The 22,556-nt window shown below is 36.6% G+C and overlaps 1 protein-coding gene across 1 annotated transcript in view; it reads right to left on the bottom strand.

Annotated features, from left to right (window-relative positions):
• The window catches only part of APPBP2 (amyloid beta precursor protein binding protein 2), a 56,093-nt gene that overhangs the window by 27,687 nt on the left and 5,850 nt on the right, over positions 1-22,556 (bottom strand). The window contains exons 2-4 of the mRNA XM_068976939.1: positions 9,631-9,719; positions 7,365-7,516; positions 3,258-3,381 (exon numbers count right to left, since the gene is read on the bottom strand). Coding sequence (XP_068833040.1) covers positions 3,258-3,381; positions 7,365-7,516; positions 9,631-9,719 — 365 coding nt within the window. The remainder of the gene's footprint in view (positions 1-3,257; positions 3,382-7,364; positions 7,517-9,630; positions 9,720-22,556) is intronic.

Genomic DNA, 22,556 nt, shown 5'->3' with positions numbered 1-22,556 from the left:
AGAGTTTATTTTCTTATTTTAAAAAATATTTATTTCTTTGGCTATACCAGGTCTCGGTTGAGGCACTCAGATCTTTGATCTTCCTTGTGGCACGCTGGATCTTTCAGTTGCAGCATGTGTAATCTATTTCCCAACCAGGGACTGAACCCACACCTCCTGCACTGCGAGCTTGGAGTCTTAGCCACTGAACCACTAGGGTTTTTCATTTCTACAATTTCCTTTTCATCTCCAGTTTGAAAAAAAAATCCTTATATAAGACATATTACAAATTTAAAATTTGTTCTTCATGCTGTTTCTACTCCATTATGTCTAGTATATATTACAATACTATTTATCACTGTTTCTACACTATCTTCCCCTACCTTGAGATCTGCTATTACTGAACTTTTATCTGGTTAGAGAAATTTCTTGACTATTTTCCTTAGAAAAAAACCATGGAGGTATACTTGGTCTCTATACACTTGAAAAATTTGAATTTTATCCTAAATGTTATATAGTATTTTCAGAGTAATTGAGATACTGCTATTGTCTCCTAGCTTCTAATTTCTACTTATTCTTAAATTTTAAGAAATTCATCTTCCTAGGGCTCAGGGTTCTTTCTTCAATCTAGATTCAAGTCTTTTCCTCTCGGTTTGGCAAGCTCAATTTTTCACTTAAAATCCCCAAAATATACCAAAATAATAACTGTGGTTATTTCTGGGCAGCAGAGTTACAGATCATATTTATTTTCTTCTTCATAGCTTTTTGAATGGTTTCGATTTTTTTGGTAATTGACACATGCATACACAGAACAAAGATATTAAATAGAAAAAATTAAAGTAAAAGAAACTAAGTCGTGTCTTCAACGAAAAAAACAAAGACTGAGAAATGGTACCAGGTTTAACAAGATGATTCTCCAACATCTGTTCTATACTGCTTGTATTCCATCCTGATTAGAAACTGATTTTGTGCTATTAAATTTAAAAACACACTCTTAGATTAGGCTCAAAACTCCTTGGGCTGGCTAAAGGATTTCATTAGCATCTGTTCTCCAAAACAGAGTCTTCCCAACTCAAAAGCTAAGAATAATTTAATCTTTTTTTCAAACACTACTACCATAATACTAAAAATTTTACTTATGCCTATCATGACCAAGAATTTATCAAGTATAGCTGTGCAGAAGCCAATTTTATTCTGAAATTTCAAACTCTTAAGAACAAGATGTCTAGATATACAGGCAGTAAGCTAGTATTATAAATAGTTGTTTCTTGGCACAGGTATTTTTCTATTCATATGTATTTGTTCTAAAGACAGCCAAAACAGTAACTGAATTTACAGTAACCTATCCAATATTTTCCCCTCTCCCCATTCCTTAATGTAGACCCATGAGTTCATTTGGAGCAGTAAAATGTACAATTAAAAACGTTCTGCTCCCCAGACCACGTTATACTGGTTGGAGGACATGCAGAGTCTGTCCCAGCTTTCTAGTTTCGAAGAGAGGTAAGCAAAGAAGACAGGCCTAGGCTTCTGGGAAAACTATTTTTTCTGTCTGAAAAAAAGAACTCAGCTGGCATGAGCCTTTTGCCCTTCTCCTTGCCTGTAACATTTACAAACATAATGAGCTACATGCTAAAGTTGATAAAAAACAGGAAAGAGAAGAGGAGCCCTAGTCCTGGGAGAAAACAAAATCTTTTGGTTATATTGATGTAAAATTTATATAAGAGACTTAAAATCAGACAGATAAGAGAAATGTTAGATATCCAGAAGAAATAAATCTGACTTCGTGAGTAAAAAGCAAGCATATATAACAAGAAAATGTTATACCTGTAGGTCAAAGGACTGCCTGCTATGAAAGAGGAATCTACAATGACATCATACAAAATGGATTTTTAAAATTCTAAGTTAACTAGTTCATACACAAAAAAACATTTAGCTAGCCCCTAAAATCCCATATAGTCTAGTCTCCTATTCCTAGGACAGGCAGAAGTAGAGAGGAAAGATGACACAGATTATTTTTTATCAGTACTACAAAATATAGGCCCAATAACCAATCCCTTTATAGCTTCTGCACACAGTTATTATTACTATTATTATTGGGGCTTCCCTGGTGGCTCAGGTGGTAAAGAATCCGCCTGCAATGCTGGAGACTACAGTTTGATCCCTGGGTCAGGAAGATTCCTCTGAAGAAGGGAATGGCTACCCACTCCAGTATTCTTGCCTGGAGAACTCCATGGACAGAAGAACTTGGTGGGCTACAATTATTGGGATTGCAATTATTACTATAATTTATCATAAAATATCTCTGGGCAATTGTCCTAAGCTTCTAAAATATTATTTATAACTAAATTTCCACATTATAAAATTAACTTCAGGATTTGAAGTTTTGTCTAACACAAGTGAGCCCTGTATAAAACAGTATAATAACCTCAGAAGACTGAGCAGAGAGCATTAGTAAATGTTAATATAAATCAACAATGGTTTTATGTGAAAGAACCTATATTCTAACTCTCAAGAGGTTCAGATTTAATTAACTCATTTCTAAGATACACAAGAAATTTCATCACTTATTCAGTAAAAATATAATAAATTCAGTAAACTGACCAGACTCTGGTTAACTTATGACAAAGAACTTCTTCATTCTTTTTTAAACTTTATTTCAACTTTCCAGTTTTATATATAAAAAAAATTATTTTAAAGAAATGTCAAATCAAATTGGGGGTGGGGGACACAGAGAAAACCTACATGAAAACAGCTAAAACTAAATGCTACATGTACAAAAAAATAAAGATGATAAAAGCACAGAGTACTTCTGAATTTGCTTGCCTTTAAGTATATCTGTAAAAAAATGAATTTTCAAGAAGTTATTTATAAGTAAAATATTAATTGGGTTATGTACAATTCCAGAAATGTAAACAAACATTTCTGTTTGTTACAAGCAAACAAAAAAACACCCAAGAAAAAAGTATATTTCTTCTCCAAGCATCCAGTGCTTAGTACAGCATTCTATAAATATTTATTGAATGAATTAACAAACAAGATCTATGACAAAGAAAAAAGATATATATAAAACACAGGCTGGTTCATAATACTTCAATCTAAGCTGTCTGTAGCAAGATAACTCTATTTTGGAGATGAGAGACAGGAGGCCAGACCAGTGAAACTGACACATGAATGTCATCTCAGAAGGTTAACCAAATGTTGGAGTTCGTTAGATGAGCTGGAACTAGAAAAGCCACCAGCACCATGACAGCATGTAGTACAGGACCGCTCCAGCTTACCTCACGCAACACTCGACTGCACGAAACCAATGAGGCATCTCATCATGTAGAGTACACAACTGAAGGCAAGACAGAAAAACCTTCTCGGCATCACTATACCAGCCTGCATCTGAAAGAAAGCCACCTGAAGGACAAGAGAAACCAAAATTTTCAGATAATTTAACAATCACCTGAAAGCATGCTTACCATGAACATTATCTAAAATAGAAAAAACCTCTGTGTTTTCTAGTCCAAAACAAAGACATCGACTATGAAATTTAAAAAAAACTTTCAAACAAACTAGCGGCATTAGATCCAAGTTGACACCCTGATTAGGAATCAAGAGTTTTAACCCTCTAAAAATATTCCACTGAGAGCTGACATTTTCCAGTTAATTAGCCACTATATTTAGTGATTTTTCTAACATTTTCATCATGCAGGTTAACGTTAACTTTTCAATCAAATAAATTTCATCTTCTTACAATAAAGTACATTACAGAGGACACACAGATTAAAAGAAACAGTAGTGCTAGATTATCTCAATTTTTTTTTTTAACAAAAAAATCAAATTGCTGTCCTTCAACAGTCCTAATGCACTGAGCATCTGGGCATCACTTCCTTAGAATACTGTCGTTCTTTTTTGAGGCTCATGACCCCCTCTTAGTGGTTTCATACATTTTTTGATAGTGCCAACTAGTCTTAATAGTGTCAATAGGAGCTGGGTTGAAGAAAAAATATTTTGCTCAGTCTGGTGTTTTATGTTTAATTGTGTATAATGAAACAAATATTTTAAATGGAGAGAAGTGTGCTTTAGAATACTTCTTACCCTAAATATGATTATTATTTTAGGGAGCTCACTAAATGACTGGATTAATGAGATTATAAATATTCGTATTAAGCAATCTCCTACTCATCCTCTCAACATACTGGGCATTGTGCTGGTTATGAGGCTATCATGGTTTTCAGCTTCTAGGCTGTCTGATATGATGCAGGGCTAGGACTCTATCATCACATTTCTCCTTTGCCAGCTGGCTCCCTGGTAGTCTCTAAAAAGAAGGCCTTAGAGAGAAGGCTGCGAGGCTGCAGGAGTAAGAGACACCCCCAGTGCCTTCCGGTTTCTGTCAGAAAGGGCTCTGCTGACAGTGCCCAAAGGCAATGCTTCTTTACTCCGGCAGTGCAATTCACCTCTGTAAATCAATTCCAGTTGCAGCTTTCCAACACTTACAGACCCAGATTCACAGGATCCCATCAAAGAACCAGTCACTGAGGTGCCCCTCCTAGAGGTCAAGATTCTAGACCCATGGGCCCTCTTCTCAGAACTCTGAGGCACCCATACCAGTGAAGCAGGATCCCAGCTTTGAGATGACCATGCGGCTTGTGGGATCTTAAGTTTAAAAACCTTTGAACTGTATACTTTGACTGGGTAAACTGCATGGCCCGTGAAGTACATCTCAATAAAGCTGCAATTTTTAAAAAAGTATACATCACACAGACTTCTGGTGTGAAGTTTTTTCACTGTTTCAGTAATTTTAGGATCAAGACTGATAATATAGTTGTTCAATCTGGCTCCTTGCAGAGGGCAGATTGGTATGAGTGTAGAGACAACAGAAGAGCTCAGTCAATATTAGCCTTCCTGCCTTTCATCTTCCTTGATACTAAATATCTCCCACACAGATTTTTACATGACCATCTAGGACTAAATGGACGTCAATAATAACATTCATCAAGATCACAAACACTACTGTTAACAGACATTCTTAAGTCATAATTCCGTGTTGCAATTTATAGTTCATGGGACTATCAAAGGATAAATGCTGAAAATTCTTTTCGGAAAAGAATGTCGAGTTCTTCCAGCAAACTGTCTATGATCACTACAAAAAATTTTCTCTAATATTGAAGGAAATGATCATGAAAACTTGTTGGTGAAGAATATATGTGGACGTGCGAGAGAGAGAGACATACGTATTAATGTGATAATTTAAAATGATAGTTAAAAATGAATGGTAGATACATATAAAATAGATGACCAAGGCAAGTTTGATGTATGAAGCAGCAAACTTTGGATGTACTTTGGATTTGGTGCTCTGCGACAACCCAGAGGGATGGGAGTGGGGGACGACACATGTATACCTGTGGCAGATTCATGTTGATGTACGGCAAAAACCATCACAATATTGTAAAGCAATTATCCTTCAATTAAAATAAATAAATACTTTTTCTTAAAAAGAATGGTAGAATGTGATGATGGGACAGTCCTGTATCCTGATGGTAATGGTGGTTATATGAATACTTACATGGAATTAACTGCGTAGAAAAACCATACACGACAACTCAAAAATCAAACACTCCAGTTAAAAATGGGCAGAGGACCTGAACAGACATTTTTCCAAAAAAGACTTACAGATGACCAACAGATACATGAAAAGATGCTTCTCATCACTGATTATCAGGGAAATCCATATCAAAACCACAATGAGATATCATCTCCTACCTGTCAGGATGGCTATTACCACAACAACAAGTATTCATGAGGATGATCCTCCTGCACTGTTTGTAGGATTGTAAACTGGCACAGCTACTATGGAAAACAATACGGAGGTTGCTCAAAAAATAACAAATAGAACTGCTGTATGATCCAGCAGTCTCACTTCTTAATATTTACCCAAAAAAAGGCAAAAACACTAAAAGATACATGCACCCCAATGTTCACTGCACCATTATTTATAATAGCCAAGATATGGAAGCAACCTAAATATCCATCAATAGATGAATGGATAAAAAAAAGTATGAGATACATTTATACACACACACAGTAGAGTACTACCCAATCACAATTTTTTAAAAAAGGAGAAATCTTGCAACACAGATAAATCTAAAGGGTATCACGCTAAATGAATTAAGTCAGAGAAAGAAAAATATCATATTATCTCACTTATATGTAGAATCTAAAACCAAAACAAAATGAAAATAGTCATAAATACACCAACCAAATAGCTGGTTGCCAGAGAAAGGAGGTGGGGATGGGGTGAAATAGGTGAAGGGGATTAAGAGGTATGAATCTCCAGTTAGAAAATAAATAAGCCATAGGAATATAATATACAGCCTAAGAAACATGGTCAATATTATTGTAATAACTTTGTATGGGGACTATACTTGTCATGCAATCATTTCATAATGCATACCAAATTCCAAATCATTGTGCAGTATGCCTGAAACCAACATAATATTGTAGGTCAACTACATTTAAATTAAACACACACACACAAATGAGTATATATAAAAACCAACGAATGTTAAATATTGGATTGGTCAGAAAGTTCCTTTGAGTATTTCTGTAAGATGTTACGGAAAAACTCGAACAAACTTTTGGTCGACCTAATAGGTTTGTAGTCTAGGTAGAACTATTAAACCAGTATCAATTTCCTGGTTTTGATACTGTCAGTGAATCCACAATCATTTCAAAGTAAATATTTGACACAAAAGGGTAGCAATAACTTCAATAATAAGTGCCTGAAACATATTTACGTATGTAAATAATTTACAAAAGTCATATTAAAATGTTATGCAAAAGTTAAACAATATTTTTCTGTACATGTAGCATAAATATCTTTTTAGAATCCTTTTCCATTTATGTTTTCAATATTTTTTAATATGCCCATGAGGAATGCAGATTTACCCTCATTTTAGAGATGGGAAAACTCAGGTCCCAAAAGAACTTTGTCCCATGTCACAGCTGTGAAAGAGGTTGGCAGCAGTTTGACACAGTAGGAAGGTAAGTGGTATGGAATCACAAACCCACAGGGTTCTAAACTTAGCTCCATTACTATGTGACTTGAGCAAATTACTCAACTTTTCTGAGTCTAATTCCTCATTTGTAAAATGCTATTAATACCATCACATTACTGGAATTTCATGAGGATTTTTTCTGAAAGATAGTATTTAAATGCCTAGTATAGTCCTTAGCACAAAGTTAATGTTCAATGTATCACACCTAGTTCTTCTGATGTTTTTCTCATAACCTCCTTATGTTGACTTTGGGAATGTACTGGGAGAATCCTTTAATGCCAGCAGGTTTAATTCTGAGTCATGTCACAGGACAAAACACTCCTCTATTTTACCATTACCTACCTAAGACAAAGCCAACCTGAATGGCTTTCTCCTTTACTGCGGCATCTGATTCTGCTATGTAAGAGCACCGTCTACTGAATGAATAGGCTAAGACTGAAGCAACTTTCACACCATGATCCATCAAAGCCTGGAAACAATGATGAAGCAAATGCCTGAAAGAGAAGGAAAAGGTCATTATTGTTATTATAAAGGTAACATATTTTGTCCTTTTAGAAAACACTTACTTGCCTTTTTGAAGTAATAATACCATTATTTTCAAAGATGGGATAAGATAAAAAGCAGCTTTTTGCCTGTTATACCATAATAATTCAGTTAGCCTAATATTTTTTACTCAGTGGATCCAGTGATGCTCTATGTGTACACTGATGACTGTGAAGGATAAAATGAATATAAATTTAAAAACAAATTATCTTGTAGTTCAACAATGACCCAATTTAAAAATGAGCACTAGATTTTAATAGAGATTTCCAATGGCCAATAACCACAAGAAAAGATGCTCAATATCATTAGTCATTAGGGAAATGCGAATCAACTCACAAATGAGATACCACTTCACACCATCTAAGTTGGCTATAATACTACTTACAAAAAAAGTGATGGCAAGGATATGGAAAAATCTGAACCTTCATACATCGGTGCGTGTATGTGTATTAAGTCATATCAGTTGTGTCCAACTCTTGCGACTCTATGGACTGTAGCCCACCAGGCTCCTCTGTCCATGGGATTCCCCAGACAAGAATACTGGAGTGGGGTGCCATGCCCTCCTCCAGGGGATCTTCCTGACCCAGGGATCAAACTTGGCTCTCTTGCATTGGCAGGTGGGTTCTTTACCACTAGCGCCACCTGGGAAGCCCTCATACATGGTAGCAGGGACATAAAATGGTGCAGCTGCCACGGAAAACAATTCAGGGGTTACTCAACCTAGTTACATATGCACACTACAGAACGTTACGTCCACACAAAGTCTTGTCCGTGAGCACTTACAGCAGCATTATTCATAATAGCCAAAAAGTAGAAACAACCCAAATGTTCATCAACAGATGACTAAAATAACCAAAACATAGTCTATCCATATGATGGAAAATTATTCATAAAAAGGAATGAAGTACTGAAACAACAACCACGAATGAATCTTGAAAACATTGTAAGTAGAACTCGGTCACAAAAGAGCATATATTATATGATTCCATTTAAATGACATGTCTAGAATACATACATCCAGAGACAGAAAGTAGATTATGGGTAGGCCAGGGACTAGGGCTAATGGGAAACAGAGAGTGACTGTTAATGGGTACCAGGTTTCTTTTTGGGATGATGGAAATGTTCCAGAATTAGACAGTGGTGATAGCTGCAAAAACTTGTGAAAATACTAAAAACCACTGAACTGTACAATTCAAAATGGTGAGTTTATGGTATGTGAATCATCTCAATAAAAAAACTGTTTTAAACAAAACTGTAAATAACCAAGTCACTGCTTTGGATAAAGGGGAGGAAAAGTCAAACTACATGCTTTTAGTTTCACAAATACATTAAACACTTACCAAGGGATTTGGACTTGGTGAAAGATAACCTGAGAGATGAAAGAGAGGTAGTCCACTAAATCTTTACAATGGCCATCTTTAGAACTGCATATAGAAATTCAAATCCCAGAAAACTAACCTCTTCTTAAAGAATTTTTTAGGAAAGTTTTCCTATAGCCTTCTTGTCCCAAAATGAAGGCATCCCTGAACAGTGAAATCATGTGATTTACTTGTTGATTACTGTATCATCCTTTTCTAAAATACAAACCCCATGAGGAAGAGACCTTGAGGAACTTACTCCCTGCTGTAACCCCAACATCTAAAACAATATCTGACACATACAGGGATTCTAACAAGTATTTACTTAATTTTTTGAACAAATGAAACAACTTGCCAATGTTCATACTAGAGATTATAGAGTATTTTGTAAAACTATATTCTTATCTTCCTAGAAATGTAGGTTAGGAAAAAGAAATGGCACTTAAATTTAGGGAAGAATAACAGCAAGAACAATCAAAGGCCATGTCACCTACACCTACATTTAACTCCTACCACATAATAGCCAGAACATGGAAGATGAATTCATTCTGTTTTTTGAACACAGAAAGCAAGGGTGATATTGATGGTTTCAAAACAAAATGAATGCACTTAAAGCTACTGAACTGTAATCTTAAAAAATGATCACAATGGTAAAATTCAGAATGTGTATAGTATAGTTTACCATAATTGTTATGAAATGAATTTACCTTTTATCCAAAGCTCTCAATACTTTACCAAAAACTTCCAATTCACAAAATTCACTGCCCAGTTGACACAAGCGTCCCTGTTGGTATAGCTGAAATTAAAAACAAACAAAAAATAAATCACTGAATAAAATTTAATGCCAATTTCTGCTTTAATGATACTTATGAATGTAATTTCATGGACTTAATATTTCATGAATTATGAATACTGCTCAAAGTTACAATTACACAGTAATATCAGGAAAGATGCTTATGCTATGAGAAATGTAATGCCAAATTAACACATCTCTGTAATTCACATAAAACATTTTAACAGTCATATAAAACAGCTAGATATTAATATTTATAAAAGAGTATCTGGTAAATACTAAGTAACAATAAGTGCTATATATTGTAATTATCTATTAAACATTAAAACAGTTATAGTCAAGAAACTTAACTTTTTTCCTTAAAACTGGATAAAGTAAAATTATCAAAATAATAGCAAAGATAATGCTCTGAAGCCAGAACTAGGCACTGTGCCCCATTAAAGGCTCTTCAGAACACAAGACTCTCAGATCAGTACTGGGCATGAAACTTCACAAGCAGACTCACAGTACATCACGTCTAAAGCAATCTAGTAAGGCACAACTTCTAATCATGTCACTCATTCATTCCTTTTGCCTGACTTTCTAAAACTTCCATTTAAAACAGTGTTTAAATAAATGTCTTAAATGTTTATCCCAAATAATACATACACACAGTTAAAAAAATACTACTGCCCCTCTTTCCCATGCCTCAACTTCACCATATGTTACTCAATTTTTATTTGCTATACAGCACCTTATGGAAGGCAGAGATTTTGCTCCATCAACTCACTTTTTACATTATGAGCACTTAACACTTAGCTCATTTGACAAAAACATGGGTTTCAGAAAGAGGACATACTCCTGAATTCATTTGCCAAATAGGCTAGTTAACTTTGCACAGGGAAAACATACTACAAACTCAGGGATAAATCACTAGTCATGATGGGGGTGGAGAGTGTGTGTGTGTTGGTGTGGCGATGTATGGGGTGTGTATGTGTTAGTTCCTCAGACGTGTCTGACTCTTTGCAACTCCACAGATTGGGGCCCACCAGGCTCCCCCATCCATGGGAATTTCCAGGCAAGAATACTGGAGTGGGTTGCCATTCCCTCTTCAGGGGATCTTTCCAACCCAGGGATCAAGCCCTGGTCTCCTGCCTTGCAGGCAGACTCTTTACTGTCTGAGCCACTAGGGAAGACTGCCACGTCATATTAGGTAGATATAGGACTACCATGGAGAAGGCAATGGCACCCCACTCCAGTACTCTTGCCTGGAAAATCCCATGGACAGAGCAGCCTGGTAGGCTGCAGTCCATGGGGTCGCTCTTTCACTCTTCACTTTCATGTACTGGAGAAGGAAATGGCAACCCACTCCAGTGTTCTTGCCTGGAGAATCCCAGGGATGGAGGAGCCTGATGGGCTGCCGTCTATGGGGTCGCACAGAGTCGGACACGACTGAAGCGACTTAGCAGCAGCATAGGACTACCATGTAACAATGACCATTTTGCAGGGACTTCCCTGGTGGTCCAGTGGTTGGAATCCTCCTTCCAATGCTGGGGATGAGGTTCGAACCCTCGTCAGGGAACCAAGATCCCACATGCTGCAGGGCAACTAAGCCCACACCACAACTACTGAGCCTGCATGCTCCAGGGCCCATGTTTCCCAGGGGAAGGCCACATAAAACAACCAAGACTCATCACAGCACACAAGTCCCCTCCTCCTGCCCCAAAGACTTCTGTGAACCATCCGTGATGACTGCTGTGGGGGGAGAGAGGGTAAGAACCACCTTCCACATGCTCAGGAAGGGGAAGCAGAAATGTTACCTTCACACAGTAGTTGGGAACTCATATTAAGCATAAACCTTCATAAGGAAAGATTTGCTATTTTTGGAGATGATTACATTTTCTGTGGTAAAAATAAATAATAAAAGAGCTTCTGGGAATGCCTATGATAAAACTCACTACCATCACATACATCTTCACTATTAACTAACAAAGGAAAAACTCAGGAAAAATAAAGCTGAGAATTTATAATCAAACCCCTATTTTGGGACTTACCAGTATGATAAATTTCTGATTTGGGACAGAAAAATAAATGCAGTTAACAAAATACATACATATACATACTTCAAAAAGAGTTTAGGAGCAAAAAAACCTTTAGTTTCTCATCAAAATAAGCCATTAGTAAATTTAATGCTTAGAATTTCTTTTGTAAAATGTAAGAAATGAAAGTTACACCGCTTTTTTGCCTGTATTCACTAGTCAAATAAAACAATTAAACTATATGTTCTATAACTCAATATCCCTTTAATACTGAAGATTTCCTAACAAATGGGGTTTGAAGGAAAGCTGTAAGCTTAGTTATCATTTTAAATATATTAAAACTATGCCTATTAATAAACACAAGCTTTTTTTTTTAATCTCTCAGCAGTTCACTTTTTCTAGCTACAAATGGGTCCACATTTAAATTGGGTGTAAAGAATAGTGAGTGATTTAATTGTTTCAAATCATCCAATCATCTTTTCATGCACAGCACCTATACTTCAGTTAAAAAAAACACACCTTATCAGGCTTCTCCCCCAAAATGCGAATTTATACATTATATGAACAGGACTTTTGACTACCAATCCAAAATGAACAGCATTTACTGCGCCAGGTACTGTTCTAAGCACTTTTCCTAAGCAACTCATTCTGTCCTTCCACAGATAAGGAAACTGAGGCATATAAAGTTAAATAACTTGCTCAAAATCATACAATTAAGAAGAAGTAGGGTGACAATCTGGCTCCAGGCAGTCTGTCTTTACATCCATGTTCTTCATAACTTACACTATAATACTTCTCAAAGGTATTATTATATCAGGAGGTAAGAAAGAGTATAAAACAAGCAATTTAAACAATTTTAAAAGAAATAATAGAAGATTAATCCCTTCATAGATTCATATATCTTATAGAGTAGAGCTAAGAAGAAACAAAACTGAGGCTCTAGGTTCTCTGATAATGATTCTTACATCAGATATTTTAAAATTTGACTTATTTTAGTTCATTATTACATAATATGTTTCAATATTAAATTCTGCACCCACTGAGTAAGGAGGTTATTAAAGGACTAGCAACTACTTTTAGCTATTGATACCTTAAAGAAAATAAGAAAGAACAAGTTTATTTTTTAGATGTAAACTATCTCCCAACAGATATGAAAACAGACAATAAAAATACAACTAAAACAATATTGTACAAGTATGAAGATAGACCAATCAATGGAACAAAATGCAGAGTTCAAAAGCAGATCTTAATATACATAAAAACTTAACATTTGATAAAGGGAGCATTTTAAAATCATTAGAAGAAAAAAACAGTTAATAAAGAATGCATAAAAATGTAGAAACAAAGTAAGGTACCTCCTGATAGAACAAAAATAAATCCTAGTCTTATCAAAGTTCTAAATATTAATACTAAACAATTAAGTAACATTCATGTTAAAAACCTTGTAATACTGCCCTTCTAAAAGCAGTATGTACTACAGGCAAAGTCATAAAGAAGAGATATGTGATTTCATAAACACCGAAAATGTCCATGAATATAAAATACTGTAAACAAAAATTAAAAATATAACAAAGGTAAAATATTAGGAACGCTTACATAGGATTTAATATCTTGAATACATAAAGAGGTGAAACTCCTGGTGATGTTTCAGAAGCAAGGGCTTTCAGACACTAAACATTTTTTCTATAAAAACTGAGGGCAGCTATTGCAAGGGTAATGCAAGACAGCCTCAAACCCAGGGAACTCTTTGGAAGATAAAGACGGAGATGAAAGCCTTCCTTAGCCCAAGACATTCTGAACTGACATATCTGCTTTCTCAGCCAATCCAAAATTACCAGGCTGAGTGAACAGTTTAGTGTTAATATCAAATTAGCAAACAAAATAGGCTAATTCCCAACAACAAAAACTTCAGAAAAGTTTAGAAAAAGACATAAAAGAAACAGCCCAAAACTATGGTCTAAGAATAACTACGAAGTCACAAACACACCCACCCACACATACTCTCTGCAACTCATGCATCTCACTCATGTTTGGAACAACTACCCCTCTCTTTCAGTCACCGAAGAACTGCTGATAGTGCGCTTATGGTAGAAGCACCAAGCGGAAGGAAATAAGAGAGAAAGCAGGGTGCAACAATCCAATAACCCATGAGCATCTATGGTACAGGATTTATATTTCACATATTTTACCAGATTACCGCAAATGTTTCATAAAACTAGTCTTTCCATCAAACCAGTCAATCCTGGGGGAAATCAGTCCTGAATATTCATTGGAAGGGCTGATGCTGAAGCTCCAGTTCTTTGGCCACCTGATGTGAAGACCTGACTCACTGGAAAAGACCCTGATGCTGGGAAAGACTGAAGGCAGGAGGAAGGGACGACAGAGGACGAGACAGTTGGATGGCATCACCAACTCAATGGACACGAGTTTGAGCAAGCTCCGGGATTGGTGGACTGGAAAGCCTGGCATGCTGCAGTCCATGGGGTTGCAAAGAGTCAAACATGACTGAGCGACTGAACTGGACTGAGTCTTTCCATTATCATTCTTGCTCTCCTCTAGTCAACGTCCACATAGCAGGTAGAATGAACTTTTGAAAAAGTGAATCATTTCATGCCATTACTGTTTAAAAGCATGCACCTTCAATGTGTACATAATCCAAAATTGTTAATGTGGTCTACGAGTCTCTAAAAGTCATCTAACTCCTACTAGCTTTCAAACCTCATCTTTCACCATTCTTTCTCCCTGATCCCCTACACGTTTCTGCCACACTAACCTTCTAGTTCTATTCCACCTCCTGACTTTGTACACAAACCTGCTGCCTGCACATGAGACACTGATGCGACGATTCCTCATTTGGTTAATCTGTAACCATCCTATTGGTCTCAGCTAACACCTCACTTTTTCAGAGACCTTCCCTGGACTCCCCAAACTAAGTTCTGTTCCCTGTTATAACATGTGTTTTTCTTCCACAGGTGCACCAAGGCATGCATACACACATTCACTTAAGTGATAATTTGTTAAACATGTCATTCCATTACAGTCTACACTCTGACCACTTTCACCACTATATTCTCAATGCCCAATACAATGCCTAGGAATAGACATATATTCAATATTATCTGAATGCAAAATCCAAACTGGTAGCAATCTACTCTGGGTAGAACTCAGAACCTTAGAGGAAACAAACAAACAAAAAAAATTAAAACATACCCTCTACCTCTGGAGCTTATCATTTAGAGAATAAAGTATTCAATACTGCTATTCTATAATTTTTTATTGAAATTGCCCAAATTCATCTGATGAATCTGACATTAAGGGAAAAACCCTGATTTGACAGTTATTTACTGTCTCCTCAATCAGACTGTAAGCATCTTAAAGCGACATCTACTAGGTTCCCCTGTCCTGTCCTCTACTGTACCGACACACCATGCCCATACAATAAACTCTGAGAACAAATCTGAATGCAAACTTAATAAACTACAGTGAAGAACATAAGGTGCTAGTATCTGAATGTAAAAATCAAGAACAAATTGTAATAGCTGCTTAAATTTATAGACAAAAATAGGTGTTCCCTAATTTGACATCTGATCTTTTACCAAGTACCTGGTGTATTCATTGTATTAAACTCTCAGCTTACTGAACTTGTTTAACCTTTGTAATTTTCATATCAAAATCAAGATTATTATAGCTAGGAACATTCTACTTTTTAAAATTAACTTAATAAATATCACGAACATTTGTGTAAGGCAGATTGTCCTAGGTTTGGAGAATATAGTGGTGACTATGATCACCACTGGAATACAAAGACAGTGAGAATTGTTTTGTGAGTTCAGGGACTTCCCTGGTGATCCAGTGATTAAGACTCTGCACTTCCACTGCAGGGGGTGCGGGAAGTGTGGGCTCGATCCCTAGCTGGGGAACTAAGATCCCACATGTCTTAGTTCCCACATCCCATGCGTCACATGGCATGGCCAGAAATTTAAAAATTAAAAAAAAAAAAAAGAACTGTGATTTCAAAAAATTCAGAGGCTGTCAAGGCAGGAAAATAAATGATGTTCAGATTATACAACCGAGACAGGCAGTGTTTTAGGAACACAAATAAAATACCCAGACCAATGAAGAAAGCACTTTGGGAGAGGTTTGAAAAGGAATAGGAGTCAAGCTTCTGGCAATATGGCAGACAGCACCGACAAACAGATAAAAACTTTGCAGCCTCTTTTCAAACAGAGTAATGCTGGATAAAATTTCACAAAACAACTTGGGGATAAATAGCCGAGTTTGAAATTAAGAGCAGAAACTTCATAGCTCCCCCAAATTAAGGAGACATGAACTCAAAAACAGCTGAAAAGAAAAACAGAACAGTTTTATAGCTCCAAGAGATTGTGGACCAGAGTGCAATGACCAAATAGATAGGAAGGATTAAAGGCAGCAGATCCTTTTAAGCAAAGGAATCTGGCACTGAACTGACTCACTAAATCCAGGAATAAAAGTCTAGAACATCTCCCACAGCCCTGGCAAAGTCTGCTGTAAAAAACTAAAACCTCCAGCCTAGGACATTAGTAAGTATGCAGTCCAAATTCATACTACCTAGATAATCTACAGCCCCCAAATCCTGAACGTGGCTTTAAAAACTGGTCTGAAACCAGTGAAACCTATGAAGTATTCACAAGCAAAAAGGCTGAAACACCTACAAGGGATGATGAAAATGTTTTAAAGGTCTATCACTGGAATCTCGGAACCAAAGGAAACTCTGTAGTCTATAGGAAAACGGATCCTGTCTCTTCAACAAATAAATTGCAAAGATAAGAAAACAGATGGATAGGGAATCTACAGACCAACAGAGCCTTAAGAGATGTATCAGCCAACAGCCAAGGCACAGATCTTATCTGGATTCTGATCCAAACAAATAAACTGTAAAACTATACACATATTTGACATTTAAAAACTGAAAATTTGAATGACTGGCAATTTAATAAAGAATTATTATTAATTTTTCTTTGGTGTTATAATAGTATGATGATTACTAAGATATTTACAGATGAAATTAAATGATGTGCTTCCAAATACTATATGAAAGGGGATTGTAGAAAATGGATTCAGCAGTAAGACTAGCCAAGAATTGGTAACTGCTGAAGCTCAGCAATGGACACATGGAGATCCATTATTCTATCCCATCTACTTTTGTGTTTAATTTTTCCATAATAAAACATTTTCTAAAAATAATGCATCCATTACTGCTAAACAAGTATATCCTTTACCTCTAAGATAAATAAAAGCAGCAATATTTTGTTTTGTTTAACACACGTAAGACACATTTATTCTTGTTCTCTAATCTCAAAGTTCATTTGAAATGTAGTTCTAAATAAATTCACTTTGGAATATAATTTAAATTTCTTTACTCTATTTTCATATTACACTGTATATTACATGTAATGTCCCTTACCTGTTGCTTGAGTGCACTGTGATCTCAGATTATACATTCATGGATTAAAGCAAGTACTAAAGAAGTATCTTAATATAATGCACATTTAATTTAAAAAGAAATGCTTTCTTCTGGAGGTAAACCAACATTGAAATTTCTTACTTCTTCTGGGATTTCCCTGGTGATCCAGGGGTTAAGAATCCACCTTACAATACAGATGAGGTGGGTTCGATTCCCAGTCAGGGAACTAAGATCCAACATGCCTCAGAGCAACTAAGTCCATGAGCTACAGCCACTGAGTCCATGAAGCTCAACGAAAGATTCCACAGGATGCAATGAAAATCCCACGTGCTGCAACTAAGACCTGATGCAGCCAAGTAAACAAATTCATTATTGCTTTTGTAACATTTTAATTTCTCAGCTGCTCCACACTCACTGGTTCCATTATACTTAAAAAAAAAAAAAAAAAACTGACCAATATATGATTATTTGCATCTTGCAGGACAAAGTGCTTTGTCTACTGATAAGTAAGCTAAGTAGACATATTCACATTATTTAAAGTACAAGAAATAGCTAACTCTCAAATGGGAACGTAACCCCTTCCTAACTTTAAATACCCTGTCCACATATATGATACTAGATTCACCATCCATGAAAAGAGAAATTAAAGAGTTTTTTCCTCAATCATTATAAGAATGAACTTTTGTCTAGAACCCAGATTCTCTAATTCTCTCATTTGGCGGGTCAATGGAACATTTTCAAGATAATATGATTGTGTTAATGGTGGAAGATGCTATCATGATACAAATGGAAAGTCAAGACAAAAGTCTGAAAGTCAAAGTGAAGGTCGCTCTGCTGCTGCTAAGTCGCTTCAGTCGTGTCCCACTCTGTGCGACCCCATAGAAGGCAGCCCACCAGGCTCCCTCGTCCCTGGGATTTTCCAGGCAAGAACACTGGAGTGGGTTGCCATTTCCTTCTCCAGTGCATGAAAGTGAAAAGTGAAAGAGAAGTCACTCAGTCGTGTCCAACTCTTTGGGACCCCATGGAATATACAGACCATGGATTTCTCCAGGCCAAAATACTGGAGTGAATAGCCTTTCCCTTCTCCAGGGTATCTTCCCAACCCACGGATTGAACCCAGGTCTCCCGCATTGCAGGCGGATTCTTTACCAGCTAAGCCACAAGGGAAGCCCAAGAATCCTGGAGTAGGTAGCCTATCCCTTCTCCAGAGGATCTTTCCAACCCAGGAATCGAACCAGGGTCTCCTGCATTGCAGGTAGATTCTTTACCAACTGGGCTATGAGGGAAGCCCCAGGAGTCTAGTTAGATGAAAAATCTAGCCAACAATGATAACCAGTCATATATAACCAAATAGGTATCAGAGATCTCTGTATGTAGGTAAGAAGTTTCTGGACGTCTCTTCTTAAAGCATCACTACCAACGTTGGTGAAAATCAGGAGTGTATCCATGAGGCAGTAGAAAGAAGACAGCATGGTTTTAAGAGGGGCTTCCCTGGTGGTTCAGATGGTAAGGAATCTGCCTTCAATGTGGGAGACCCAGGTTCAATCCCTGGGTCGGGAAATGGCAACCCACTTCAGTATTCTTGCTTGGAGAATCCCACGGACAGAGCAGCCTGGCAGGCTACAGTCCATGGTTGTAAGAAAACATTCTGTCTCTATATGAGACGTCGTTCCCTGCACCTGAAACACTGTAAATTAACTACACTGTAATTTTTTTTAATTAGGGGAAAAAAACCCTAAAAACAAAAAACTGCATTCTGTATTCTAGATAGCCAACTTTAAAACATTTGTTTTGGGGACTTCTGAGGTGATTCAGTGGTTAAGACTCCTCCCTTTCACTGCAGGGCAAGGGTTTAATCCCTGATCAGGGAACTCAGGGAACTAAGATCCCATATACCATGCAGCCAAAAAATAGAAACAAATATTGTTTCCTTTGATTGCAGCAGAATTGCATAGATGCTTTTTTTTTTTTTAATTAGAAAACATAGAAAGGAACTTATAAAACAGAAAACCAGGGCTTCCCTGGCGGCTCGGTGGTAAAGAACCTGCATGCCAATACAGGTGATGCAAGATACTCCGGTTCGATGCCTGGGTCAGAAAGATCCCTCAGAGGAGGGCATGGCAACCCACTCCAGTATTCTTGCCTGGAGAGTTCCATGGACAGAGGAGCCTGACAGACTACAGTTCATAGGTTACATAGAGTCAGACACAACTGAAGCAACTTAGCTCACACGCATAAGCACCCTAGAGCCAGTGCTCTGCAACAAGAGAAGCCACATACTCCCTGCAACTAGAGAAGTCCTACAATCAGCAACAAAGACTCAGCACAGACAAAAATAGATGTTTAAAAAACTATCAAAAGTATCAACTATTCTTTGACTATACCCAAGATAGTTTAATAATGTGGGAGTTTTGCCTGCTGTGGGAAGAGGCATGTGGACAAAGGGGAAAATATAATTTAACTTCTTTTATGGTTTTAGTCTATCAACTTCTCTTTGGTTACTTCTACTTTCCTAGAAACACAAATTTCAGTCAGAAAGATCCTCTGTAAGAAGAAATGGCAACCCACTCCAGCATTCTTGCCTGGAGAATCCAATGGACAGAAGACCCTGGTGGGCTACAGTCCACCGGGTTGCACAGAATCAGACACAACTGAAGCAACTTAGCATGCATGCATACAAGCTATGCTACATCTAAAGCAAATTATGCTACAACTTAAAAGACTATTTCCCCCCTTTCTATTGTATCCATGGTTATTTTTACTTTCTCATTCCTAGTTTTGAGAATGTGAGCTTTCTCTCACATTTCTTGATGTGGCTAACTAGTGATTAATGTGGTCAATTAACTACTTAGTTGACTTATTTTTCTTTTAAACCAATCACCTTGACCTACTTCTTAAGTGAAAGTAAAAGTGTTTAGTCGCTCAGTCGTGTCCGACTCTTTGCGAAACCACAGACTGCAGCCCACCAGGCTTCTCTGTCCATGGAATTCTCAAGGCAAGAACAGTGGAGTGGGTTGCCACCTCCCCTCTCCAGGGGATCGATCTTCCTGACCCAGGGCTTGAACCTGGGTCTCCCACACTGCAGGCAGATTCTTCACCACCTGAGCCATCAGGGAAGCCCCTGAAAACAGAAGACCCAAGGATCAAACCCAGGTCTCCTGCATAGCAGGCAGATTCTTTGCTGTGCCATCTGACTTCTTAGTCACACTAATATTTAGAGTATCGGCTTTAAGGCTATTCCCCTCTTAGTACAACTTCATGTGACAGATAGCTTATTCTTAAAAATTCAATTTTACTTCTTTTACACAACAAAATATAAAAATTCTAGTATAAAAATAGAGAGAGAATATATGCACAAAGTTAAAAACAACTACAATTATTTCCCTTGAATAAATACTACTGAAATTTTGTGTTCCTCTAGGTTTTTTTTCAACCCGTACTCATATGTACACATATATTCACTCATTTAAAAACAACAAACATGACTGTTACTCATACTACTTTGTGACAAGCTTTTATCCTCCCCGTGTACTCTTTACACCAATATATCCAGCATTCTCATTCTTTCTAAATGAAGTACAATATTCCATTCCTGATTGATGAGCAAACAGTTGTTTTCAATTTTTGCCACCATAAACAATACTGTACTTAACATTCCTGAACAGAATTTCCTGTATCGTCAACAAGCATCCCGACAGGAAAATTTCATGGTATTGTCGATTAAAGGATAAGAGTTATTTGAATCATTAAACCATGATAATCTGGCAAGTGAAGAGGAACAGTAATTTTTAAACCTTTTTACTGAAATATGACATGTACACAGATGAGTGCACAACTTATATTTAAAATGTAAAGCTCTAAGAAGTACAAACTATTACGTATAAAATAAGCTACAGGAACATACTGTACAACACAGGGAACACAGCCATTTTACAGTAATATAAATGGAGCACAACCCTGGAAAATTGTGAATCACTATATTGTATATCTGTAACATATATAATATTGTACATCAACTATACTTCAATAAAAACACATAATTTTAAAAGAATGCAAAGTTCAATAAATTTTCACAAAGTGAACATGCCCAGATACCAACATGCAGATGACATTAATGAAACCAAGCGCTATCAGAATCCCAGACATCTCCCTTCATGCCCCTGCACTGTCACCATCTGCCAAGGGCAACCTCTCCAGACTTAAAACACTTAAAAAATTTTTAAGCCTGTTTTTGAACCTTATGTAAGCGGAATCACACACTATATATCCACATTTTCCAAGCTGCACCAAAATGCCCCAGGGCACTGCAGGATATTTTAAATTTGAAGGGTACAATATTCAACATTTACATTAAACCATGCCAAATACTAGACTGCTATATTCCTTTCAATGACATCTTATCGTTGTGTAGCAGCATTTTCAGTGGTTATGATAAAACGAACGTGCAAAACTCATGTAACAGAAAATAAGAATGGTAGTTTCCAATTCAATTTCAAGATCTGAGCAGTTGTACAGTGTCTGACACATACATTTCAGTAGTGAGTAATCGTGCTTATTTAAGAATGGAGTAAAATACTCTTTCAATTTTTGTTTATTCATTTTTTTAATGGTTCTTGTGTTGTTAGGACATAAGTATTATTCAGTTTTTTATATCTAACTATTTAATTAACAGAGCTGTCAGGTATTTCTTTTGACCTGAAGGTTCTGTGAAGGGAGAAAGTTTGGGAGCCTCTGGTATATACTCCTTTGCTGATTTCTTTCACTTAATGTCACCTGTGAGATATATCCATATGGTTTCGCAACTGCAATTCATTCATTTTCACTGTAAAATATTCCTCTACATGACTATTTCACAATTTATAATTCTCCTATTGATGGCTATTGGGATAGTTTCCATTTTTTTGGTTATTATGAATAGTGTTGCATGAACATTACTGTTATAATCGTGAGGAGGAATTACACACACACATTACTGTTATAATCGTGAGGAGGAATTACACATACATACACACACACACACACACACACACACACACACTTTATAGCAGATAATGTGAGTTTTCCAAAATGGTGTATCAATTAACACTTCCACTAACAGTTTATGAGAGTTCTGATTGCTCCACATCCTTACCAACACTTCTTTTTCATTTAGTCATTCTGAAGGGAGTATAGTAGAACAGCAATTTCCCTGAAGACAAAATGAGGTTGAGCATCTTTCCAAAATGTTTCACTGGACCTTTGAATGTCTTTTTGGATGTCTATTGAAATTGTTTTCTCATTTAAAAAAAATTAGCTATTTCTTATTTTATTTCTAGTTTTTTAGATGCAGGATTAATCTTTTATGAGATAATATGTGCTGCAAATATTTTCTCCCACTCT

Source organism: Capricornis sumatraensis, chromosome 8, assembly GCF_032405125.1.
Source record: "Capricornis sumatraensis isolate serow.1 chromosome 8, serow.2, whole genome shotgun sequence".
NCBI lineage: Eukaryota > Metazoa > Chordata > Mammalia > Artiodactyla > Bovidae > Capricornis > Capricornis sumatraensis.
Note: the sequence above shows the minus strand (reverse complement) of the source record. Positions and strands in the feature narration are given on the sequence as shown.